Below are 25,980 nucleotides of genomic sequence, written 5' to 3' on the forward strand. Positions count from 1 at the left end.
AAATGTTATAAATGACAAAAATAAACATGCCCATGGTCAGGGTTATAACATAGGCCTACTACGCAAGTCACATTTTTAACTAACCACCTCTTTAGTCAAAATTATGACTCATCATCATCTAATAATTTTGATTTATACACCAGAAATTCTGATTTGCTTTCTCATAATGCTGACTAAAAAAATTTAAATCTAAATTTATATATTTTTCCATTATTCTACAGAGGCCCCTAAAGGTCATGGTCATGGCTTTGCAAGGGGAATTTAAATGTTATTGCAAGGGAACACAAAAATATTTTAGAAAATAATCCCCATTATGACCTTTTGGGGCTCCTTTTAATTCTGATTTAGTATCTAATTACTTCATTAAGCCAGACTTTTTATTTTGTATCGTAGAAAAATTTTACCTGTTGTACTTATATAACTTATATACTATAATTTTACTATTTTATTTTATGCAAGAATTTATTTTATTATTATTCTTCATTTATTTTATTTTTTATAATAATAATAATAATAATAATAATAATAATAATAATAATAATAATAATTTTTTAATTAATTATTATTTTACCTATTATTTTACTGGGACTCAGTTTCTAATTTTATAATTCATAACTTTCATTTATTTATTCATTTTGCTGGCTGAAAAGGGCTTCCAAGCAGCCATGAGCAAACACATTAGGCTGTAAGTGACAGGAAACTGAAGTATTAATACAGCTAGTCTTTGGATGTCATTGTTTTGGTGTTACTTTATGTTAGAATGTGATAGTGCTGTATTAATTTCTGTGATTTTGACAAATCCATCAGCTCATGCTCAAAGACTGTACAAAACCTTTGCATAATAAAAAAGTACTCACAGCTGTTGTTTGTTTGATTGTCTGTTAAAGGATGTGAGAGATTTTTAAAATCAGTGTAATTCTATAGCCAATATTCATTTTATTTTAATGTTTTATTGTATTATGTTAAATCATATCATAATAATATACTAATATACTGTAGCATGTTTTGTATATAGGCTATGGTAGCTATTTAGTTGCAATTAAGTTTAATATTTAATGTAATTCAGGTGCCTGTGCCTTTAATATCAAGTACATTTGCAACAAACACATTTTATAGACATTTCATTGAATAAAAATGTTTAACGGAGCTTTTATTTCATTTCTGAGAAGCCTCGCGTGTTGACTTATATGCTAACTTTCAACAGATAGGGAAATATATCCTCTATTTTTTTTTTTTAAATTAAGAATCCAACTTTGCTCAGTGTTGGTTGAGATTTAAAGGCAATTTCAAGATCACAACACAGCAGCAGCCCTTTAATGTTAATTATTAGTTTTAACCACTAGGTGGCGCCAGATGGTCCATCATTACTGGGAAGTTTTAAAGGAGCCCTTTGGCACAGGGTCAAATCACAAAACCACCTCCTCGTGCTGAAACAGTCTAGATCTGCAGAGCCCTGCTGTAGAGAGCAAGGTCACCGAATTAAATCAGTGCAGCCTTTTTCCCTTTACCTATCAGTGCAGGTGGACAGCCACTGTGGACATTTGGACTTGTAGTCTAATGCCAAGGCTGAACTGTCTCAGGGCAAAGTGGGGAACTGGCTCAAGGCTGCAAGGGCGACTATGCAGATTAGTTTAGTGCGTGTATGGTAATATACTGAATATTTATAGGCTGTTTTAGATGTTTTTTAAGCCTTTATTACAAACAGTGGAGCGATAATAGAAAATGAGGAAGATGCAACAGGTCCCCTGGATGGCAGTAGCTTTTGCATAACTAGGCTACTAAATATTGTATGAGGGCCTGATGTTAGATATAGTTTTAATATCTTCATTATTTCAGTTTATATTGTGCTCACATGTTGCATATCCCCATATGCATTCATGTTCAATCATGTAATCAGATTACTGGGTATTTAATCATAATATAAATCTGCCATATGTTATCTGTTGTGTGCACAATTGGGAACAGGGTGTCAAAAGGGTACCAACAATGAAATCTAAACTGCTGATAAAGCTTCACTCTCCACTGAAAGGTTTTGTCTTCCTGGATGATGCAACAGAAAGCCCTGGTTTCAGACAACACAACTTGCCAGTCGGACTGTAAAGAAACAAGCACCTCCCCCTGTCTTCATTTAGCCTGGAGAAAACCTGAAGGAAAGAGTGGAAACAGTTGAGTCCACAGCTGGCTGCAGGAGGAGCGCGCTGCGGGGAGATTTTACTATACGTGTCAAGATGGAAGAAGTACTGGCGCCTTTAAGGGAGGCTGTGAGGGAACAGGTGAGACATTCTGCCAGTTTACACACCTGCAAAAACCCCAACCAGGATAATGTCCAATTACTAACATGCTGCGACTGCTGACAACTAATCTGACAAGTGTTGATTGGAGAGTTGGTTATATGCTTCTGGATTTTTAAGTGTTTGGCTCATGGAATGATGATTTTATGGATTTTATGTGCAGAAATAAGAGACGATTTTATTTTAAGCACCTAAGCAGCATGAGCAGACTGCACATAGTTCCACTGTCTCTGTCAATATCAGATGGAAAACAGATTTAAAACAATTTCAATCCGAAATTTGCATGTTGTTTGGCTGCATTGTTGCAACAGGTTTCACACTGAATGTTTCTCAGTGAGTAGAAATCATACAGAGCCTCATGGCATGAAAACTAAAGTGAAACTTTAAATAGCCGACTGCTGCTGCTCCAGATGTGTGGGGGCTTTGTAACAGATATATAATAGATCATAAAGAGATTTTAAAGAAGCAAATACAGGCCATGTGAATGAACTGAAAGATTAGATTTTTATAAACTATAAAATAGAAAACAGTTGCAATGTAAATATGATGTTTTGTGTGACAGTTTTGGTAAGAGCTTTGATATTTTCCGCAGGGTGACTTGGTGCATCAGTTGAAGGAAAAATGCGCCTCAGAACAGGAGCTGAGCAAAGCTGTCGCAGAGCTGAAAGCCAGAAAGAAGATTCTTGAAGCAAAGGTCAGAGTCTCACAACTGCTGGTTAATCTTTCAACTTTCTATTTCAGCGATAGAATATTTACTGTATTTTAATGTATTCACTCCTAGGAGTTAGCTCTGCAGCCCAAAGATGACACAGTGGACAGAGTGAAGATGGAGGACACCTTAAAGAGGAGATTCTTCTACGATCAGGCCTTTGCCATATATGGAGGTAAAATATGAGACTGATTGTTAAAATTGAAAGGAAAACCAAAACTAGGTGTGTGTTTCATGTGTTTGTTTGTGTGTCTTAGGTGTGAGCGGCCTGTACGACTTCGGCCCTGTGGGCTGTGCCCTGAAGAACAACATCCTGCAGGTGTGGAGGCAGCACTTCATCCAGGAGGAGCAGATCCTGGAGATCGACTGCACCATGCTGACCCCCGAGCCTGTCCTCAAGTGGGTGCCAACAAACTCCGAAACATGTACAAAGCAGAAGTTTAACAGCTTGTCTTGGCTGAGAAAGTGCAAAGTTTGCGTTTGATTTGTCCTTAAACCGTGGCTCTTTGCAGGACGTCCGGGCATGTGGATAAATTTGCTGACTACATGGTGAAAGATGCCAAGACAGGAGAATGCTACCGTGCTGATCACCTCCTTAAAGGTGACTTTGTTCGACCACCACTGCATCATTCTTAGGATTCAAAAGAGCCCCACCTAGTCCAGTCCTCCCTGAGCTTTCCAGTTTTTCCTTGCATAACGAGGTGTCAGATTTCATCCCAAAAGAGAGGGATGACCTGCAGGCCAAACACTGTCTCTTTATACATCTGAAACTTCCATGTCACGAACTAGAATAACTATATGGTCAAAATATATAGTAATAACCAACCTGCTGCAAGATCCTCATGATTCTTCTGAGTTCTTTGCAGATTAAGTTTTACCATACTGTTTTAGATTCTCCACAGGAACAGGCTATGACCTGCCTTACTGGGTTAAATATCCTCAGGGCAGTTGCAGGCAGAGGGGAGCAGGAGTTCAAATGTCCTCAGCGACTGGTTTTTCAGGTGCTCCTCAATCTGGGGTCTGTCTGTTCATCTGTGAGCACACTGAGCATGATTTACTTATAGTGTCTGTATTCAGGCATCATGTAGAGACAGGCTGAGAGAACCAGCTGAAAGTGCTGATGTGGAGCCTTAACACAGTTTCTCATTTATGTCTGCGCCATAAAGACATGTTTAAAATGTTAAAGGCATACATACAGTAGACTCTCAATTAAAATGGCACAAAAAGCAAATCACTTTTTATGTAAACAGACTGTATTATAGTTTTATTTCTTACATTTTTTTGGCTGTAATTGCGCATATTAAAGGTCCAGTGTGTGGGATTTAGGGCCGTCTATTGGCAGAAATAGAATATAATATTAATTACTATTTTTCCATTAGTTAATTTTCATCTGAAACTAAGACTCGTGTTTTTGTTACCTTAGAATGAGACGTTTGTATCTACACACGGAGCAGGTCCTCTTCCACAGAGTCAGCCATGTTGTTTCTAAGGTAGCCCAGAACAGACAAATAAAACACCAACTCCAGATAGGGCCATTTGCTTTTTCATGTCGGCCACTGTAGTTAATAATATCAATAATAATACATTTTATTTGTATGCGCCTTTCAGGACACTCAAGGTCACCGTACAGGCAAAGATAAAGAAAATAAAAGCAGATTGAAAAAGTCAACGAGATAAGGAATAAAGTAACATAAAATAAATAACTAAATAATGAAAAAATAATAACATAACAACAATAAATATTCAGCAAACAACAAATAAATATTCAGAGGTCCATCTTGAGAATACAAACTGATATAAACTGATTTTAGGAGCCAGCGTCCACTTCCTGGAAGCTGGTGTTCTGCAGCCATCATGTTCTCCTTTACACTTGGCACACAGGAAAGGTTTTAGTTACGCAACCTCACCAGTAGATGTCACTAAATCTCATACACTGGACCTTTAAAGGCAAAACAGTATTTACAATCTTAAACTGCTCTTTGGCAGTAGTTTGAGTGATTAATTTTTTGAAAAATATTAAAGGTACCTTGTCATTTTGTCATATTTAAGGTTTTTGGCACCTTTATACTTTGTTAAATTGACAAAATGACAATCAAGACTTAAAGCTGTGTAGCTGAGGACAGTTTAAAACATGATAAAGACAAAAAAGTTTCTGCAAGCAGGGAGCTTCCTGTCCATTTCAGCCTTGTGTCAAAAAATAATATCAAAAACAAAACCAAGCTACTGGCCAGCAAACTAATATAATAGACTTGAGTGATTAAAAATGTGTATTAACTTCTGTTCTAGTCTGTGTTTGACTGAATAACTACCAGCTGCTAAACAAGATGTTGTATTTCCTCACAGCTCACTTAAAAAAACTGATGTCTGATGAGAAATGTTCAGCAGAGAAGGTGACCGAGATGGAGGACGTAATCACTCAGGTGGGTGCTTGGCAAACACATACTGTACACACACACACACACACACACACACACACACACACACACAGAGTCTGAAGTTATACTGACATCTGCTGGTTGAGAAAATAACCCTCTCTGTTCCAGATGGACAACTACACTCAGCAGGAGCTGGCCGACCTCTTTGTGAAGTACAACGTCAAGTCTCCCTCCACAGGAAATGACCTCACACCTCCCGTCTCCTTCAATCTGATGTTTCAGACGTCCATCGGACCAGGGGGGAACATGCCCGGGTACTGATCAGTAAATCACATCATTTTGTTTTAAATGAAAAAACACTTGCTTCCTGTATTAAAATCATGCTGAATAACTTGCAGCTACCTGAGGCCTGAAACAGCTCAGGGAATGTTCCTCAACTTCAAACGCTTACTGGAGTTCAACCAGGGGAAACTGCCCTTTGGTGCCGCTCAAATCGGAAACTCCTTCAGGAACGAGATCTCACCTCGCTCTGGACTCATTCGTGTCAGGTAGTCAGAAACTCCTACATCACCCAACTGCATATTATAACAACTATACAGTGAGATGTTAACTTCTCTTGCTTGCAGAGAGTTCACCATGGCGGAGATTGAGCACTTTGTGGACCCAAATGAGAAGATTCACCCTAAATTCTCCAGTGTAGCCGACCTGGAGATCCTGTTGTTCTCCTCCAAGGCTCAGACGAGTGGCCAGTCTGCACAGATCATGAGGCTGGGCGACGCTGTGGAGCAGGTGGGAATCTTTAAACTATTATTATACAGTGTGTGTTTATTCTTAGTGCTGAAATCATGCCTGCTCTCATGTGGCCATAGTTACTGATGGTCACTAACAAATGTTCTAACCCCCATTACACATCATAAACCGGTAAATATAAGCTCATATAGCAGCAAGTAGAGGATTTGATTTTAAATGTTACTATGTTACTTAAGTTTCCCATACATTTAATATTGTCACAGTATGTGCCACAGAAATGTTTTTTCTGCAAAATTGTGCAGGATCCATTGTTGTAATAAAATCATATCGTTGACGGACTATGATCATGAAAATTTTTTTGTGTCTGCTGCAGGGAGTGATCAACAACTCAGTGTTGGGTTACTTCATTGGAAGAATCTATCTCTATCTGATCAAAGCAGGACTGTCCAAAGATAAAGTGCGCTTCCGTCAGCACATGGAGAACGAGATGGCTCACTACGCCTGTGACTGCTGGGACGCCGAGTCCAAAACCTCCTATGTAAATACTTTCTCCTTTATTCACATGCATAGACGTTAAGAGGTTTGTGAGTGTAAGTCAAGACAAGTTTTTGTTTTCCTCTCTCAGGGCTGGATTGAGATCGTAGGGTGTGCTGACCGCTCCTGCTATGACCTGTCGTGTCACTCCAGAGCCACCAAGGTCCCTCTAGTGGCTGAGAAGCCCCTGAAAGAACCCATATCCTTCTGTTCGTCCAGTCTAACAACCATACTGTAATCTGCATTATGGATTTAACATTCAAACTGGAGCAGGTACCTCATCATAATAATATTTAGCAAATTAGATATATAGATATAGGTAAATATAGATATATAATCCCAATCAATAGAAAGAAACTGCTACTTATTTTAAAGGTAATTCAAAAGACACAACAAACACCTACAAACCATCAAGCTGAAGGTGTTTGGAGACAAATAGGATAAAGTCCTTGTCCAGGCCCTTTATATTTAAAGATTAAGGTACTACCTCAAGTATACTGAACCATAGCTTGGTGTCTCCTTGTGGAGATAAGGGGCATTTTTGAGTATGTAGTTTGCTTCAAAGTTTATATTTTAGCATGCTACAAGCACTCTTGTGAGCCATGTTACATATTTTACTCCAGTGTCTTTTCCGATATTACCAGCAGGAGTCAGCAAAGTAGTGTAGTCAGCAATGTTGATACCTGGATCTTTAAAGTGCCCCATCACTTAAAAATTTGCTTTGCTTATTGAAATGACATTTGGATGTTTGAGCTTCACTGTTCAGATATGTGCAGATATGACACTAAAAGGCTATTTTCACATTCCTCTGCTGAAAAGAAAAAGTTTAACTTTTGAAATTAAAATGATTTATTCTATATTTTTATGTCTTATTAAATAATTCTAGAGGGGAATCTTTAAATAATACATGTTCTTAACAACATTTCTGCTTGTGCTTTTCAAATAGGTGTTGAAAAATATGCAGTTAACACCCACAGAAAGAAGAAAGCTTGCAGCTACTGCTGCATGAGTACGAGCTTCTCATCCATGAGTAGATGCACAATTCCTTTTGCGTGCTGATAGGGTTTACAGGTGTAGTTCAGAAGAAAGAAAATAGTCCCTAAATGAAATTGGTCACAACAAGGTCTGTGGATTATCTTGAATTAGCAGGTCATGATTTCTGGAAAGAGACATTGATGTTGAGTTTTTCAGAAGTATTTCTTTGGCCACTTTGAGCACCACAGGCTGAGTGCCATCTAGTTCTAGTACATTAGAGAGAAGGATTTTGGTTGAACTGTACCTTTAAGTTTACTTACAATCTTTACCTGGAGTTTCTATCTACCTTATTAAGGTAATTGACCCCGATTTGTTTCTTTATTTGCAAACCGGATTCCTGTTTTGCTCCTTAACTTCATCACACAAAGTAGTAAATGTTGTCCAGTTTGAGCCCAATAAGGGCGCCATAGGAACAGCCTACAAGAAAGATGCCAAGTCTGTTCTGGAGTACCTGGCTGCCTGTGACGAATGCTACATCACTGATCAGGAGAAGATTCTCAATGAGAAAGGGTAATTTCTGACTGCAGAAAAAACTGTTTATTCATGAATGTGTGCACATTCATTCAAAGTTAATTTGGTGATGTTTATATTTGTAGGGAGTTCAGTGTTGAGACAAACAACAAGACATTCAAACTGACCAAAGATATGGTCAGTGTGAAGAGGTTCCAGAAAACTCTGCACGGTAAGAAGTGACACGGAACCTGCCTTCAGAGCAGAACAGTGAGTTTGTTCATGTGGGAAAACAACCGTCTCTATTTTCCCACAGTGGAGGAGATTGTTCCCAATGTAATCGAGCCGTCCTTTGGCATCGGCAGAATCATGTACTCCATCTTCGAGCACTCGTTCCGAATCCGGCAGGGGGATGAACAGAGGACGGTAAGAATGCTTCAAAACAAGGAATGAGATCTGAGTCAGAAACATGTGATTGTTTCATTAAAGTGACTTTCTTTCTACAGTATTTCAGCTTCCCTGCCACTGTGGCTCCATACAAATGCTCCATCCTTCCTCTGAGCCAAAACCAGGAGTTTATGCCATTTGTCCAGCAGTTATGTAAGTGTGATGCTAACTTCAGGATTTCAATACAGTATTATGAAGTTCAAAGAAACAGTTTGGCATTTTGGGACATACTCTCTTTTTGCTTTCATATCAAGGGTTAGATGAGAAAATCTACACCACTCTGATGGAAATATGAAGCTGGAGCCTGTTAGCTTAGCTTAGCATAAAGACTGGAAACAGGGGGAAACAGCTAGCCTGGCTATGTCTGTAACAAAATCTGCCTGCCAGCACCTCTAAAGCTCACTAATGAACTCGTCATGCATGGTGAGGTTGTGTGCCAGACGATTCCTGACTAGGTGCAATAACTTTTTCAAGGATCCAGTTTTTATGCTAAGCTAAGCCAAGCTAACTGGCTGCAGCCTATAGCTTTATATTTAACAAATATTTAATACGAGTGGTGTCAATCTTCTCGTCTAACTCAAACAAGGGTATTTCCCAGAAGTGTTTCTATATATCCTTATGAAACTTGAGAATTCAAACTGCAGCCCAGTCGCCAGAATACAGTGTTGGCATGATGGGTTTCTTTATGCAAATCAGGAATATGTTACATATGTATCATATTAACATACCTACAGTGACATGGTGTATGAGCTGACTTGTCATTTGCAAGTGGACGGGATATTGGATGGCGTGGCACTTAGGCGAGATTGCTGCCAAGGTGCAGACCTCTGTTTGAGACTAAAAACAACAAAACATGTAGTTTTTTAGTGGGTCATTGCTGCATTTTCTGCAGCTTTTTAGTTACTAAATGTAGGTGTTTTTAGCAAAATGTCACTGTTTTTCCACCAGCGATGATGCCACGAAAAGCGGTTGTTTTTTACCGAGACATCACTGTATTCCCTGCCAGGATAGTGCCACAAAAAGCAGTTGTTTTTTACTGAGACATCACTGTGTTTCCAGCCAGGATAGTGCCACAAAAAGCTGTTGTTTTTTACCCCAATTGGCTGCGTTTCCTGCCAGGTCAGTGCCATGAAAAGCATTTTTTTCCCGCCAGAGATATCAGCTTTTCTAGCCGTGATTGTGCCACCATTGGATATTTTAAGCCAAAACGGGATCTTTTCCTAACCATAACCAAGTGGTTTTTATTCCTAAACATAACCACGTTAACCACAGTGTTGTTGAAACGTAAAGTTTTGACATATCCGCTACATACTAACGTACAATGTAACATGACCATGGTTTGCGTAACACACAATGCCAACATTTTTTCTGGTGACTTGGTTGCAAACTGATGACTCATCTCTGTCTCCTTCTTTCTCCTTTAAGCTGAGGCGATGACTAAAAACAGTGTGTCCCACAAAGTGGACGACTCATCAGGATCCATCGGCAGGCGTTACGCCCGGTCCGATGAGATCGGAGTGGCGTTTGGCATCACCATCGACTTCGACACGGTGAACAAGACGCCTCACACAGCCACGCTGAGAGACCGCGACTCAATGAGGCAGATCAGGGCCGAGGTAGAACAATCCCACAACTGCAGCTTTAATTAAAAAATAAAGGCCGTGTATGGTCACGTATTTGCTGATTTTTTCTTCTAATAAATAAAATCATATTGCAGGTCTCCGAGTTGCCAGGGATTGTTCGAGATCTGGCTAACGGCACCTTGACGTGGGCTGAGGTGGAGACAAAGTACCCCATCTTTGAAGGACAAGAGACCAGCAAGAAGGAGTAGCTGAACTAGGACTCATCTAGCTACTGTACGCACAGGGACCACATTGTGAATAAAGAGATCAACATTTCCCCAAGTCATTCTATGATACAGGAAGCTTATTAGCCTTATGAATTGTATACGTATACATACAGGAAAAAGCTATTTCTCTTGGATCCATAGCACTGATACTGTGAAAGCAATAAACAGAGATACAGCCAGCTACAGACTTGAGCTTAATACATTTATCTAACTTTTATAATAAACATTTACAGCATCATTCTTTTCCTTTTTTGGTGTTTGCTTTGTGTTTTCAGCTGCTGCATGTCACTGCTTTGTATTTTGTGTTGCTGTCACTAGACAGCACTGCGTGTTGTTTCACAGGTCATTGTAGAACGTGAGAGGCATGGATGTTTGGCTACGGCTCAAACTTGCAGCAGGCTTAGATGCTCCAAAAACAGATCTGGCAACCAGGAATATAGCAGCAAGAAGAAAGTGACATTTGAAAATGTAAAATGATTTAACATTCCTGACTGAACCCAATGCAAACATAGAAAAATGTAAGAAACACATACATAAAGGAATTTATGCTCCTTTGGTTGTAATGATGCAGTTTGATGCTACATGTGATTTAACTTAACGATTACACACTATTCTGCACGTGTACAAAGTAGCTGCATCAGTTAGGAAGTACTGAAGGTCTTTGGGGAAGTTAAAACATGCCATGATCAAATGCTGGGTGTCTTTTCAGCCCTCCTGTCCCGCCCCCTCTGTGCCAGTGGTCAAAGTATAAATACATCATGTCACCTTTAACCGGTGGCAGCTCCCTCTCAGGGAGTCAGAGGGACCCGCAGCCCACCCTGAGCAGATGTTAAAGTTTACATTTTATCACTTTTCTTTTTCTGGTAATATGACATTTTAATCTGCGTTTCACCCTCGTGTGAACGAATCAAAAAGGTGCGCTTTCATAGCAACTTTGTGCGGACACGCAACTGCTGCGTTCAAGGTCAGTATCACAACAGGTGCTGCGGAGGACGAACTGGGGTGCGTGACCGTGTGGCATTTCAACAGCAGGCATTGAGAGGAGAAGAAGGCACAGACTTAAATAGAGATAACATCTTTTGCTTGTTAATCATCTGTAACCCTGAAAGATAAGTTTGTGGCCAGCATGTAAAGCAATACAACATTGTTTTAATGCACAAGAACTAGTGAATAACTTCATTGGGGAGAAATAGTTTGGATAAAAATAGCAGGCAGCTGCACTTTGTTGGTGAAATCTAATCAGTGGAAACTTGCCCTCCATTGTTCCTTGTACCTGATAATCACAAGTGAGTCCAGTGGTTAAAATTCAAATGATGGTGGCTTTTAGGACTTTAAAAAGATCATTTCACAGAGACAAGACAACCACGTGACACTGCATTAACCTACATGGATCTGATAGCTATTGAATGTAAAAGTGAAAACAGCTTCTTATGTCACAGCCTGCAGCTATGTCGTAAAGGCTAAATTACTCTGCACCTTGGACACAGAACAATCTTCAAACGGATCTAAAATTAGAAACACTTATATCCATTGATGAATTTAAGGCCATCATAAAGAATGTGGTGACAGAGACGTGTGCTTGTTTTTCTTGCAAGGCCACTGTGTTTGAATAGGTGTTGTTTTATTGTGTATTTTTGTATTATATGTTGTATTTGTTGCATTATAATGTGTTTGATTGGCCGCTACCTTGGCCAGGTCTCTCTTGTAAAAAAAGGTTTTCAATCTCAATGGTTAAATAAAGGTTGAATAAAATTAAATAAATTTGCAAGTTAGATTTATAGCTGGTAGCCTACATAGCATGAAGACGGAGCAGAAGTGTATAAATCTTTTACTCAAGTGCAGTACTGTATTGAATCTGATTACCTAACTTGACTATTTCCATTAAATGCAACCTTATTTTTCAACTCCACTACATATTATATTATATATATTATTATTCTACATTGATGTGACAGATTTAGTTACTTTGCATTTTACATAGAAACCCTAGAATGAGCTTGTAAAATGTGATGCATCGTTGAAGATGAAGCTAAAAGTAGTTAAGTATAAGCTTCAAAATGCAACTCTCTGTAAGGAGCCGAAAGAGTACTTTTACTTATGATTACTTAAGTTACATTTTGGCAGTGATAAGTTGTTTGGTAACAAAACTCCTAAAATGGTTCCCCCAACAGTGTTAAATTATTGATGTATTAATTCCTTGCTGTACAAGGCACTGGTAGAAAGTTAAGTTAATTTACTCAAGTATTGCAGCCTGCATTAGGCACCCCAAGACATTTGTGCCCCAGACATCTTTTACCAGGGTCTCAGACCATGATTAGCTGGTTATGACTCTGGCTTGCTCACAGTCATAGTTAGGAAAGGTCAGGTGATGCAAATTTTAAAGTTTTATAAATATTCTAACTCCTAAAATCTTGTCCCAAGAATTAGCAGCAATGGGCTCCTCTAAACAGCTGCCTAGCACTCTGAAAACTAAAATAACTGATGCCCACAAAAAAGGAGAAGACTATAAGAAGGTAGCAAAGTGTTTTCAGGTAGCTGTTTCCTCAGTTTGTAATGTAATTACGAAATGGCAGTTAATAGAAACTGTGGAGGTCAAGTTGAGGTCTGGCAGACCAAGGAAACTTTCCGAGAGAGCTGCTCATAGGATTGTTAGTAAGGCAAATCAAAACCGCTGTTTGACTGCAAAAGACCTGCAGGAAGATTTATCAGCCTCTGAAGTGGTGGTGCACTGTTCTACTGTGCAGTGACACCTGTACAAATATGATCTTCATGGACGAGTCATCACAAGAAAACCTTTTCTGTGCTCTCACCACATAATTCAGCCTCAAAAATTTGCAAAGGAACATCGAAACAAGCCAGATGCTTTTTAGAAACGAGGGATGGATTCAGTTAAATTCCAGCAAATTCTGAAAGCAAACATCCACAATCTTTAAACAAGCTGAAGACGAAGACAGGATGGCTTCTACAGGAGGACAATGATTCTAAACTCAAAAAAAATCCACAATGGACTACCTCAAGAGGAGCCAGCTGGAGGTTTTGCTGAGGCCCTCACAGTCTCCTGATCTAAACATCATTAAAAATTGATGTATAGACCTCTGAAGAGCAGTGTATGTAGAGACGGCCCAAGAATCTCACACAGCTATAAGCCTTTTGCGGGAAGAATAGGTGAAAATCACCCAAACAATAACTCAAAGACTGTACGCTGGATACAAAAAGCATTTAGAAGCTGCGATACGTGCCAAAGGGGGCGCTACTAAATACTGCATGCAGAGTGCTCGAACTTTTGCTTCAGGCCATTTTCATTTTTTGTTATTTTGAAACTGTAGAAAGAAAGATTGAAAGATTGAAATTAAAAAGTAAACATGTTTTAAATATTGAAGAAATCTATCATCTTTAACTTCAGGCCTTTTGGAGATCAGTTCATCTTCTACTTAACAATTCACAGTAAATGAAATTTTGACCAGGGGTGCCCAAACTTTTGCCACTGTACAAGTAGAATTTGGAGATACTTATATTACAGTAATAATTCTAAATCTCCCTCGTGAAGTATCATGAGGTAAAAGTATAAAACATCGCAGAAAAGAAATACTCAAGTAAAGTTCCTCTTTGATAGGACTTGCAGTACCACAAGAAGTACAAGTATACTTTCTACCTTAAAATACTGTTTCAGGGCAAATACTTCACATGTGACAGTGACCTAAATCAAGAATGATTGACAAGCTGAGAAGTTTATTTTTAGTCACAGTTGGCACTGATGCCTCTCATACAAACACTGAAGTAGCATTGTTGCACTTTACGTTGACCTCACAAAAGTATGATAAGCATGAGGAAGGTGGTGATGATGATGATCAGTGTCTTAACTGCTGTAATGCCATGTGGTGTCATTTCAGAAGCAAAACCTGGTTTAATTGTACAGATAAGGAATTGACTGGTCTGTTGTCGTTGTGTTCAGGAGCCTCCTTCCTGTCTGCATCACCATGGGGATCAAAGCTGCACTTCCCAAATATGAGATCTATTTCTACAACACAGTGCTTTGTCTGGCCATGTTCTGGGCTGCCAGCTGGATCTTTGACGTGTCCAGTTGTGAGTATGAGAGATTATTGTTTTTAAAACTACTTTACTGTCAATAAAACAAACAACAATGAACTGATCCTACAGTCCTTACAAGTAGTTTCTTGTATCCGAGTTTCAGTGTTGTCCAGAAACTATTAAATACACATCAGAGAGCTGCACTGTTGCACTGGATGGCACTTTTTTTCATAACAATGAGCATGGAGCACTGTATTTAATGAGTAGATCCCACATACAGTACACTGTGCTGTAAATACCCCCTAGAGTCCAGTCACTAGAGCACCAAACTTGTCTTAATCCGCAGCTTAAAATAGTCCCCAACAAGACCACCATTTATTCATGTTTGAGTTACGTTTTTTTAAAAAGCAGCAATGCCTAGTTGTTGAAGGACATTACCAGGCCTCTTTAGAAAATTAAACTATATGTTTATTTGTTTTAAAAATCTTCAATAGGAACAAATTGACTTTCAGCCCATGCAGAGCCCAGCACACCCACACAGATGAGGGTGGATATTCTCAGTCATCCAGGTCATGGTAATCCTAAATGCCGTATTGTAGGAGACTGGATTTGCTTAGGTTTCTTGAAGACGTTTCGCCTCTTATCCAAGAGGCTTCAGTTCTACCTGTGTGGTGGGGAGTCACAGGCTTTAAACCCTGTGTGGGTGTGAATGCTGTGAACCTCAGCGACTCTGTAAGGGTTCACACCCATATAGGGTTAAAAGCCTGTGACTCCCCACTACACAGTTAGAACTGAAGAAGCCTCTTGGATGAGAGGTGAAACGTCTTCAAGAAACTCAAGCAAGTCCAGCTGCGATAGAGCACTTAGTACCCACACAGTAGTCCTCAATGACTCTGGATGATTAGACCTGTGCTCAAGGTGATGTTAGGCAGATCTATGTCACCAAACTGCATGAGCTAATAAATATGGAGTTTATGTATTAATAAAGATGAGAAACCTGTATGTTGTTCCTCCCAAACAGTTGCAACAAAAGAAGCGTGAGGGAGATGTCAATCAAGCAAAGTAGAGTGAAGATCAGATAAAAATAAGATAATCCATTTTAATTGTTCATCGTTACAGCAGCAAAGGGAAAGTGCAAAAAAAGAAGCATCAGTAAAAAAACACAGCAATATAATGAGCAGAAAACATAAAGTAATATAATGAGTCAACAGTAGAAAAAGCAAAATATAATAAACAGACAGTCTGAATGGCTGAATTCACATTATTGCACGTATGAAATATAGATACTGCACAGTTTAGTGAATACTGATATTGAACATGATTGATGACTGTCAGTTTTGGTCCGTGTGGTCTGCTGGGAGCAGTGTTGTCGATATGCTGCTACCACAACGTACCACTCCACAGAAGATGGCTGACACCACCAGAGTCAGAAACTTTCTTCAGGTGTCCAAAAGACCCGAGTCTCCTCAGCATAGTCTGTCCTCTTTTATACAGCATTTTTTCCACCATCCCAGTAGCCATTCCCTGGATGTTCACCGGTACAGGAGGAGAGTGTTTTGTATATGTGGAAGTCCACCACCAGCTCTTTGCATTTCCATGCTTTGATGTGGAGATGGCTCCACTGCCTCCAACCCACAAAGCCCTGGGTAGGGTTCTCTATGTTCCCTGTCATCCCCATCTGTGATGAGGCCAATGATTGCAGAGTCATTAGAGAACGTTTGCAGGTGTCAGTTGTGCATGAAGTCTGCAGAGCCAGAACAGTTCCCTACAAGGCCCCAACTCACAGTCCTATATTCTCACATACTGTGGTCGGTTGATGAAATAGTCTAGGATCCATGCTGTATGGTGGTGGTCCACCCCCCTGCACTCTAATTTGTCACAGAAGTGTGGGCTTTATGGCATTAAAGACACTGGAGAAATCAAAAAACATGATTCTCACAGTGCTCCCAGCCTTTTCCAGGTGAGAAAGATCTGTGTAGGAGGTAGATGACAGCACTGTCCACTCCAGTGCCGGGTTTGTAGGCAAACTGTAATGAATCCTTTGGTGAGATCACAAAGTTGTGGAGATGAACAAAGACCAGCCTCTCCAGGGTCGTCATCAGGTGCGATGTCAGTGCCAGCGATGTGTAGCTGTTGAGGTGCTTGGGGTGCTGTCATGGGTATCAAGCAGGACTTTTTCCACAGCTGTAGCACTCTCCCCAGCCCCAGGCTCAGGTTAAAAATGTGCTCAGCTGTCCCATAAAGATGGTGAAGCACATTTTTAGGACGAACCACTTTAATCAAAGAAAAGTTTAGTTCCATTCGCAGTATTATATTTGGCAGTATGGCTCTGTTCAGGGGGCCTCTCTGCCTTTCCTTGGGCCTATGCAGAAAGCCTCTTCCATGCGCCTACATGGAAAGCATAAGGTGGAAAGAGCACACTTCTCCACCCCTCTGTGTGCCTATGTGAAAAGCGCAAGGAGGAGAGAGCAAATTTGCAAATTAGGAAAGAGAGAGCAAACCTCCCTGCCCTTCCATGCGCCTACATGGAAAGCCTAAGGCAGGGAGAACAGCAGCAAAGACCCCCCCAGGAACAGAGCAGAGCAACAGCAAAGACAAACAAATGACACTGATAAGTCAGACACAGCATAAAAAGGAGGAGCTGGGGTAGAGGCAGGTTGCAAAGCAGCTTGCAGAGGAAGTCCCATTTATCCAGCTATCCAGTATTTCCCAAACACATTTTTTTGCTAACAAAAGTTGAGCACTTAAAACACATCTAATGGACGGACAACTTGCGCCACTGTTTTATTGATTGCAAATGATCAACAGAAAATAAATTTGCGGCCATTTTGAGAAGTGATTACATTTAATATATTTACGGTTGACCGTTTTATTTTGAGTGCACAAATTCTGAGAGCGAAATTTATGCTCTATATAGTGCTCTCAATATACACACACCCTTTTCACAGCAGACATTTTGACTTACTATAGTAGGAGAAGCACAGGTGTTACTAATGACATTAACAACATCTCAGTTTTATTTAAGTGTCCCGGTGAGTCATGACAGTGAGCCTGCATACACAATACCAGGATCCTGTGCTTTTCTTACTGTGACAAATGCCTTTTGTGTCAAAGGTCTATGGAACAAAAAGCATCCAATGTCTCACCATTTATAGATGTGAATATTACAGATAATGAAACACAAAGCTCAGAGCAAACTTAATGATTCACTTTTCTAAAAGTAGGAAGGTGCTTCAGAAGTCTATGAGTGAAATGTAATGATGTGCAAAATGCTGCTCAACTACAGTAACTTAGGATTAGATACTTTTTCCACATTTACACACCCATACTCTTGTGCAAACACAAAAACATGAATGAACTTCTCAAAATGAGTCTGGACTGTGAAGCTGACGTTGAGGCGTGAGTTTGAACTTTAGCTTTGTGTGGTGCAGTCTCATACAGACGACACAATGCGCAGTATACGTACAGTACAGGCGCAGTGTCACAGTGTGAGGGCGAAGAGTTGAAGCTATGCAGACCACGCAGAGAGGAGATCAGGTGTCAGTATTAATACCACAGAGCACAAGAAGAAAATAGATTCTGTGTTGCTCCTGCTTTTATTTCAAGTTTCACTGTCACTTGGAACAAAAGTTTCACATCTGCATTCAAGGACAAGGAAAATATTAATGTATGTGTGTTGCTGCTATAATTTGTTTCTTTTAAAATTCATGATTTTGTTGTATTTTTTAATTTCACAATAGATTCTATCTTTTCCTATCTCCAGCCAGTGCGAACAGAAAGACATTCAGATCCAGTGTGAAGCCAGGATGGTACTACTTTGGGAGGAAAATGGTGAGAAAGCTTTCATAGTTTATCAAGATATGTTGTCATTGATGTAAAAAATGTCTCTAAGTTTTATACTTTTTCTTTTTGACCTGCAGGATGTGGCTGATTTTGAGTGGGTGATGTGGTTTTCCACCTTCAGAGAGCACATCCTGTTTGCTCTCTCTGGCCATGTGCTGTTCGCTAAGATCTGCTCCATGTTGGCTCCACAGGTGCTTCCACTAACCGACTAATTGATTAAGTGATTGAGCTGCTGCAGAAAGAAGAATGTAGTAAAGAATGGAAATGATTTGGGTTTAATGATCTGCGCAGAACATTTAGCCACTGTAAAATGAAGTGGAAGAAACACTTAATCTCTCACTGTGTTGTGTTATTATGAATACTTGGTGACATTTGAAATCCCCTTTGTCACAATTTATTTTTACTACATTGCACAGTTGCTTTTTATATCATTAGCCAAACAGCAGATGATGACTGGGACCAGCTGGAATGAAAAAGACGGAGTGAGATGGAGGGATGACAGTAGATGAAGAATGAAAAAGTCAACAACTAGAAGTGCAGCTCTATATTTAGCAGGATCACTAATGTCACTCTGATTTGGTGAACAACTCTGGACCTCATGCCGTGTGTCAGCAGAGTCAGTCTTTTCCCTAAACAGATGTCCATCATTAGATTGTTTTCTTAACCAGCTTTTAAAAGACAGCCTTACTGCGTCAACCCTACGAGATGCAACGTGGTGACCAGTGAAGGAAGAAGCATTCAGATCCCTTACTTAAGTAAAAGTACTACTACCACAGTATGAAAATACTCCACTAGATTAAAAGTACTGCATTCAAAACCTTACTTAAAGGAGCAGTGTGTAAGATTTAGGGGATTTAGTGGCATCTAGTGGTGAGGATTGTAGATTGCAACCAACTGAAACCTCTCCTGCCAGGGTCTCCTCCTCTCCAAAACAAACAGACCAGGTGATTAAAACCAGTAAAAACCTGAATAAAGCAGTGTTATATTACAAATCAGAGTTTCTCCTACCCTGTTTGGTGCATCACAGTCAGCTGGCTTGCTTGGCACCTGCTAATGTTTGCTGACCTTATTTCTGATTTAGACATTCAGGAAGTTTTTAAGAGGAAGCCAAAATGCCTGCAGGCATTAGGTGATCATTAGGCAAGCAAAGCTCTTGCACGAAAAACACAAAGAACTGCCCTGATGCAGGTAACCTAGGGGAAAGATGTTCTTTAGTATTACTATTCCCTACACCTAGGTTTCAAAATGCACAAAATCACCCTCAAATAGGACTGCAAAATAAAACAAGTCTCAAAACGGCCTAAAAACCTGAGTTTCTGGCTGATAGTATTTGCTAACATGAGGTCTGCATTCAACTGAGGAAGGATCAGGGTGCTCTGGATGTGCATTTTTCCACCTCTCCTAAGCCCTAAGAAAGGATGTCGTCATACCCTAATTGGCCCAGACTGGAAAAGCACCAGGCTCTTTTTTTATTTGGAGCATCCACTCCAGGGACTTTTGTTGTACGCTTCTTAGGATTTTCCGTCATACTCCTAGCTGCTGCTCTGTTGCTACAGTCTCTAATCCTTTCCTTTTTTTAAGATCATTATTTCTAACTGTCAACACAGAATCAGAGGAAAACATCAGAATCACACACATACAGATGAGGCATTGAGAAAACAAAACGAAAAGCAGACCCACACTGAAAAAGACAAAAAAACAAATCTAAAACACATCACTTCAGTGCACCTGCACCGGAAAGTCACCACTGATGCCCAACATCAACCATCTCTACACTTACATGTAAAAGTCCCGCACTCTATCTTTAAGGAGTAGGAAACCTTTAGTGGAAGACTAAATCATTCAGTTTATCTAAAAAAAATGCACATTTGAAACCACCAGATTTGGATATGTGTGGTTTTCACTGGACAGTAAGGCAATGAAAAATATCAAATAAAGTACTTAAAGTTGTTGATAAATGCAGCAGAGAGAAAAAGTCCAGTATTTGCCTCTAAGGTATAGTAGAAATATAAAACTTCAGTATAAATTCAAAGCACCTGAGTGTTTCCATTTTCTGAAGTACAGTACTTTAGTAAATGTACTTAGTTGCATTCCACCACTGGTAGTGACACTACATTTCTCCCCCACAGTACAGGTCCCTGGTGTACATGGTGTACGGGCTGCTGGCCGTGTGGACCAGTATGGGCTGGACCTACGTCACCCTCATCCTGTCCCACTGTATTCTGCTCTACAGCATCTCTTTAGTGAAAATCCGCTGGCTTTGCTTTGTCACCGGTCTCTGCACCCTCGCTACATTCAAGTGTGAACCCTTCGTGTCCTGGCAGGTAAACTGCTACCACTTTACAGAAGTTACAAAAGCTATGAATATTAGTGTGATTGTTCCCTGCGTTATTTCTCCTCCATACAGGCGGGTTTTGTAGAGGGAGACTTTGAGCTGCGTCACGTTCTCTTCTATGGAGGCTGTGGGTTTACGATCATGCGCTGTATGAGCTTTGCTCTGGAGAACTGCGAGAGGAAAGATGGACACTACAACATCCTGGAGCTGCTCAAGTACAACTTCTACCTCCCCTTTTTCTATTTCGGGCCCATTATGACCTTTGACAAGTTTTATGTTCAAGTAAGTTAAATTTATTGTTATTCCAAACCTTCAAGCACCTCATGCATCATTAGACCAGATTAATTTAGTGCCTTAAATAGTATTTTACTCATAGCGCAATGGTTCCCAACCTATATGATGTGTTGCCTCTTAAAAAAAAGAAATCTGTATTTGCATTTGTCCACTGGCCAACAAGAGAGTAACACTTTTCCTGCATTTATTTAAATATTTAGGCTTAAAGAGGTACAATCATCCCAAATGCAAGAGACAGCAGGCAACAGGAACTTGAATAAATCACTTTTGAGACAAGGTTTAAGCAGGAAAACAGCAAAATCAAAGATCAAGTAACAAAACCAAGGATCCAGCAAGGACTGAACCGAAAACCAGGACTTAAATACAAACTAATCTGACGAGGGGATTAAGTGCAGGTTGAGAAAAAGACGGAGAAGCGCAGATAGGAAAATGACTGGCTAGGTAAAACTTTGGAGCAGGTAAGGACTAATGAGGGTGATGGAGGACAGGTGTGCAGAGGGGCAAATGAGGGACACGCAGCACAGGAACACAGGAGGAGAAAGAACGCAGTAAACAGAAGCCCCAAAAACCCAGAAAACATAGTCCTCTTAAATAAAGTGAAGTGGAATGGATGGAAAACAAAGACAGACTATCTAATATAGGCAACTTAAACAACTCTACAGTCTGTCACAGAAACAACTTAGTCCAGTCTTCCCAAAAAGTCTGAAAGCATCAGGACACAGACTGTAACAATAATTAACAGAGATGGACATCTGAAAACAAACAGCATTTTCTGTCACAGAGGATACCTTAGGCTTTTCTCATTTCTCAGTTTGTCCTTCCTCGATTCATTTCCTTCTATCTCGGCCCCTCCTGAGATTCGAGCAGAGGGAGAGGAGTCTGGCAACAGGCTTCTAACAACATCTGCGCTTCAGAGCTGGCATTTTAAAGCAATGTCATTCAAATATGACAAGTGACACAGCTGCATCATCAACTGTGTATCTCGCCTCTTTTATATGTCATGGGTGCCAGTAAGACTTCCACAAAGGACACACCTGTGCGTTATTGCTCATAGCTTTTCTGGCAAGCCTCCTCTCTCCTTAAGGTGCATTTTAAGAATTGAAACTTCAAGACAAGAGCCCCTTCTGGAGCTGTAGCACAGAATGTGGAGGTCTCTGGTTTTGTGACATGTGTCTGCTGCCCCCTGCAGGCCAACAAGTCAGACCTGACCAGGAAAGAGTGGGAGATGTGGAACATCAGCGTGCAGGGCCTGATTCACCTGGGAGCCATCATAGTCGTGGACATCCTCTTCCACTTCATGTACATCCTCACCATCCCCACTGACCTGAAGCTGCTGAGGCATGCCTCTGACTGGGCTCTGGGTCTGTGCCACCTCCCTGAAATACCCACAATTCATGTTTTGACTTAATGCTATGACATGTTAACCAGAGAGGACTTATGACAGGTTTGGCACTGTTAGTTGTTCTTTATGTGTGACATTACATTGACTGTGTGTGACTGCACTGTTTTCAGTGGGCCTAGCTTACTTTAACCTGGTGTATGACTGGGTGAAAGCAGCTGTCATGTTTGGAGTCATCAACACAGTGTCCAGATTGGATCACCTGGACCCACCTAAGCCACCAAAATGCATCACTATGCTCTACGTATTTGCTGAAACGTGAGTTGAGTTTACAGAGCTGGATCAGACATGGCTGATTGTGTATTATACCATATAAATCTGTTAAACTAAACTTGTTTTTTTCCTCCTTTCACAGACATTTTGACAGAGGGATCAACGATTGGCTGTGCAAGTAAGATCAATCAGTTACATTAAAGTCTTCTTTTTCTTCTAATTATTATTATACCACTTTATTTATTTGGTTTTCAGTCCACAGTATCAGTAATATTGTAAAATATTCCAGTTTGCCAGAAGAGAGAAAAATAAAATAAAATAGGGATGCACAATAATATCGGCACGTCATTGGTATCGGCCAATATCGGACTATCAGAATCGGTCAACATGCCTTTTCTTGATTTGCACAATGAAAGAATGTCTCCGTCTGCTGGTGGGCCATGAAGATAAAAGTATGCATGTATAATATGATGTTAATTCCACTCCAGAAGAGACTTGTTGATCACTAAAATTAGGTAGGGAAAAAAGTGCATATATTGATACCAGTATCGGTTATCAGTCAAATAAGTTGTTACTTATCGGCATAAGGGTTATTGGCAAAAAAATATGCTATTAAGAAAAGGATGACTTGTAATTTTCTGCAGCTAAACTCAGACAAGACAGAAGTAATAATCTTTGGCCCTAATCACCTAGCAAGGAAATTACAACCCTTTATTGGTCCTCTGGTAAGTATAATAAAATCTACAGTGAGAAATTTAGGCATCGCTTTTGATTCTCAGTTGAACTTTGAACCACATGTCGATAATCTCATTAAATCCTGCTACTTCCACCCAAGAAATATTATCAAAATCAAATCAGCTTTGTCTTTTCCTGACCTAGAAAAGCTTATTGGTGCTGCCATACTTACCCACAAACAGCAAATCTCCTCCTGTAAAGTTCAAGAACCTTTAAATCCAATGTTCAATGTTGGGGTAGACTTCTGTCCAGGTTAGTATTAATCGCCTTGAAACTGCCGGCTGTTTCTCAGAGGTGTTTTCTTCAGGTTGAATACCATAAAGAGCTGTGAGGGGGTTGGATTCAATAGGTTGTTCAAATATTTCAGCAATAACACTGAATATAGAGCTCAAGAAACCCAAGAGCTTGACAAATTTGGAGGTTCTGTTGCTGTCTCATTACCCACAGGTACGTGTACGATTACCTGGGTGGAAAACATGACAACGTGGTGGAGGAGCTGATCGCTACACTGTGCACCTTCGGCGTCACCATCCTCTGGCTGGGACCCTGCGAGGTGGTGCTGATCTGGGCTTTCTTCAACTGTTTCGGCCTCAACTTTGAGCTGTGGACTGCCAAGTTCTTCTCCATGGAGCCTTTTGCTTCTTTCGAGGTTCGTTAGCTGAGGTTGCCTTTTACATTTTAGTTTGGACACAAAACGCTTTTTGTATATTAATAAAGTTTTATTTACAGACGGCGATGACGGAAGCAGCGTCCCGCCGGATCAGAGCCATCTTCAATACCTTTAACTTCTGGAGCATTGTGTTGTACAACGTCCTGGCCTTGAACAGTTTGGACTTTGCCAAGTTGGTCGCAAAGCGTCTGCTTCTCAAAGGTGATTTGTGATTTCATTTTGAGCAAGGTTACATTTTTTGACCAACTCTATTAACAATGGAGTTTTTCTTACCTCATCAGGCTTCCCTGTAACCACCATCATCGTCATGTTTGTGACCTACTGCCTGATTCAAGTGATTAAGGAGAGGGAGAGGAGGCAGGCCCTTATCGATGACCCCGATCCCCTTCCTCCTGCTCCCCCTCCAAACGCTGCCACCCCCAGCACGACCAGCGATGCAGCTGCACCTGCTGCTACACCCGCTGCTACACCCGCTGCAGATCCTAGCAAAGAAAAAGCAGAGTAGATATTTGATGTTCACTTCACTAACAGCGATGGATGTATACAGCCAAGAGTATTAACGTCAGTCTGCATTTTAAAACATAAATTGTGAATGGATGCTCGTTGTCTGCTGATGTAGAAAACAAAATTAACTGTAAATAAGTTTACCATCATTTAACTGTCTGTATCTAAAAGGCAAAAACAGAGTACATCTGTAAACTGTCCTGTAGCCTGTAGTGTATACCAACACTGTAGGGACATCAAAAGTAAATTAACATATTTCTGAAACCTTTGTCACAACTGCAAAAAAATAAACTTTAAAGATTTGTTCAAATGTTTTCTGTCTCCTTTCTGATGGAGCTGTTTAAATATGAATAAGAGAAAGGGGCTTATTACAGTATGTGAGTCAGTGTTTAGTCTTGTCATTAGGGCTGTGAAGTATTTGTGGTAGTGTTACATCAGCAGTTGGCAGCTTTGTTCCTGTTCAACACTGGAAACCTTTACACACTGTCCAGTGAAACAGCTCTGGTAACACCTGTGGTGAATCACTACCTGAACAGTGTGACAAAAGACCTTTACTGACATTATCGTGGGGGTCATTTCCTATTTTTGTAACAAAACAGTGTGACTACTGTATGTCTAAATCATCTTGCAAATAAACATATTGTAAGAACATATCTGTAAAACACTGAAATTAAAATATATTACAATAATTTCCCAGAACAACCTGGCTCTGTAGTTTTTAGTAAACATTCCTAAAACAGAAGTTAATTGTGTTTTTGTTTGGGACTATTTTAAGCTGCGGATTAATATACAATTGGCTTACAGGTGAGTATATAGAGCCCCTGAACTTGTGTATGTGAGGTTTCTTAATTCATTGATGATTTTGGTCTTTCAATGGAATTTGTTCATAATTAGAAAAAAGTTTAGCTTCTACATATTTTCATGGGAAAATCTGTAAACTTTTCGATGACTTTTCAAGAACTCATAAAAAAATGTCTATGACTTTTTAACAACGTGTAAGTACACAGACAAAAGTGTATACTGTAGTGTACTCCAAATGTTATTCTTGTATTACAGTTATTGTATATAATAAACAAAGTGTCACACAGTAAAGTAAAAAGCAACCTTCAGGGCTGAAAAATGAAGCCAACATTAAAATGCCAAAGACTGCAGTATCTTAAATGGCCACTTGAGGCTGGCTCCAGAACGGAGTCAATCCCCATAGACTCCCATGTTAAAATGCCCAACTTTACACCAGAAATAAACATGTTTACAGCCTGGTACAAAAAACAGTTTAGGTCTGAATAGCTAATTTTAACATTTCTGACAACTGTACAGGGGTTAATTTTGCTGTTACGTTTCTTTACATGGAAAGTTATCCACTAAAGGTTAATGTCAAAATTAACTCCATTAAACTCGACAAAATTCAATGACTTTTTCAAACTTTAAGGGATTTTAGTCATTCTATGACTTTTCCAGGCCTGGAAAATGAGATTTAGAAATGACAATTGATTCCACTGAACAAAATAAAATTCCATT

General features: G+C 39.9%; 2 protein-coding genes across 2 annotated transcripts; both read left to right on the top strand.

Moving 5' to 3' along the window:
• The first annotated feature begins 1,472 nt into the window (after positions 1 to 1,472).
• On the top strand, positions 1,473 to 10,672 carry LOC125881786 (glycine--tRNA ligase). Its single transcript, XM_049565114.1, has 17 exons — positions 1,473 to 2,273; positions 2,884 to 2,985; positions 3,073 to 3,175; positions 3,258 to 3,399; positions 3,513 to 3,601; positions 5,344 to 5,420; positions 5,544 to 5,689; positions 5,774 to 5,923; positions 6,002 to 6,164; positions 6,499 to 6,663; positions 6,751 to 6,857; positions 8,058 to 8,204; positions 8,291 to 8,376; positions 8,461 to 8,570; positions 8,651 to 8,744; positions 10,017 to 10,207; positions 10,309 to 10,672. Exons 1-17 carry the CDS (start codon positions 2,229 to 2,231, stop codon positions 10,420 to 10,422), a joined length of 2,031 nt encoding a protein of 676 aa, XP_049421071.1. The 5' UTR covers positions 1,473 to 2,228; the 3' UTR covers positions 10,423 to 10,672.
• A 554-nt stretch (positions 10,673 to 11,226) lies between these two features.
• On the top strand, positions 11,227 to 24,772 carry hhatlb (hedgehog acyltransferase like, b). Its single transcript, XM_049565857.1, has 12 exons — positions 11,227 to 11,404; positions 14,393 to 14,523; positions 18,233 to 18,300; positions 18,390 to 18,503; positions 20,442 to 20,636; positions 20,720 to 20,929; positions 22,131 to 22,302; positions 22,454 to 22,598; positions 22,696 to 22,731; positions 23,736 to 23,937; positions 24,018 to 24,159; positions 24,240 to 24,772. The coding sequence occupies exons 2-12, from the start codon at positions 14,418 to 14,420 to the stop codon at positions 24,461 to 24,463; spliced, it is 1,614 nt and encodes a 537-aa protein (XP_049421814.1). The 5' UTR covers positions 11,227 to 11,404; positions 14,393 to 14,417; the 3' UTR covers positions 24,464 to 24,772.
• Positions 24,773 to 25,980: the final 1,208 nt, after the last annotated feature.

The sequence above is a fragment of the Epinephelus fuscoguttatus genome, linkage group LG21 (assembly GCF_011397635.1).
Source record: "Epinephelus fuscoguttatus linkage group LG21, E.fuscoguttatus.final_Chr_v1".
In the NCBI taxonomy this organism is placed as follows: Eukaryota; Metazoa; Chordata; class Actinopteri; order Perciformes; family Serranidae; genus Epinephelus; species Epinephelus fuscoguttatus.

What these genes read in the sequence shown, in the direction of transcription:
- LOC125881786 (XM_049565114.1), top strand. Translation starts at nt 2,229, where the DNA reads ATGGAAGAAGTACTGGCGCCTTTAAGGGAGGCTGTGAGGGAACAG. An exon ending in TGGAGGACGTAATCACTCAG is followed by an intron (nt 5,421 to 5,543) that starts GTGGGTGCTTGG and finishes TCTCTGTTCCAG; the next exon opens with ATGGACAACTACACTCAGCA. An exon ending in CCAGGGGGGAACATGCCCGG is followed by an intron (nt 5,690 to 5,773) that starts GTACTGATCAGT and finishes AATAACTTGCAG; the next exon opens with CTACCTGAGGCCTGAAACAG.
- hhatlb (XM_049565857.1), top strand. Translation starts at nt 14,418, where the DNA reads ATGGGGATCAAAGCTGCACTTCCCAAATATGAGATCTATTTCTACAAC. An exon ending in GCTCCATGTTGGCTCCACAG is followed by an intron (nt 18,504 to 20,441) that starts GTGCTTCCACTA and finishes TCTCCCCCACAG; the next exon opens with TACAGGTCCCTGGTGTACAT. An exon ending in AAAGCGTCTGCTTCTCAAAG is followed by an intron (nt 24,160 to 24,239) that starts GTGATTTGTGAT and finishes TTACCTCATCAG; the next exon opens with GCTTCCCTGTAACCACCATC.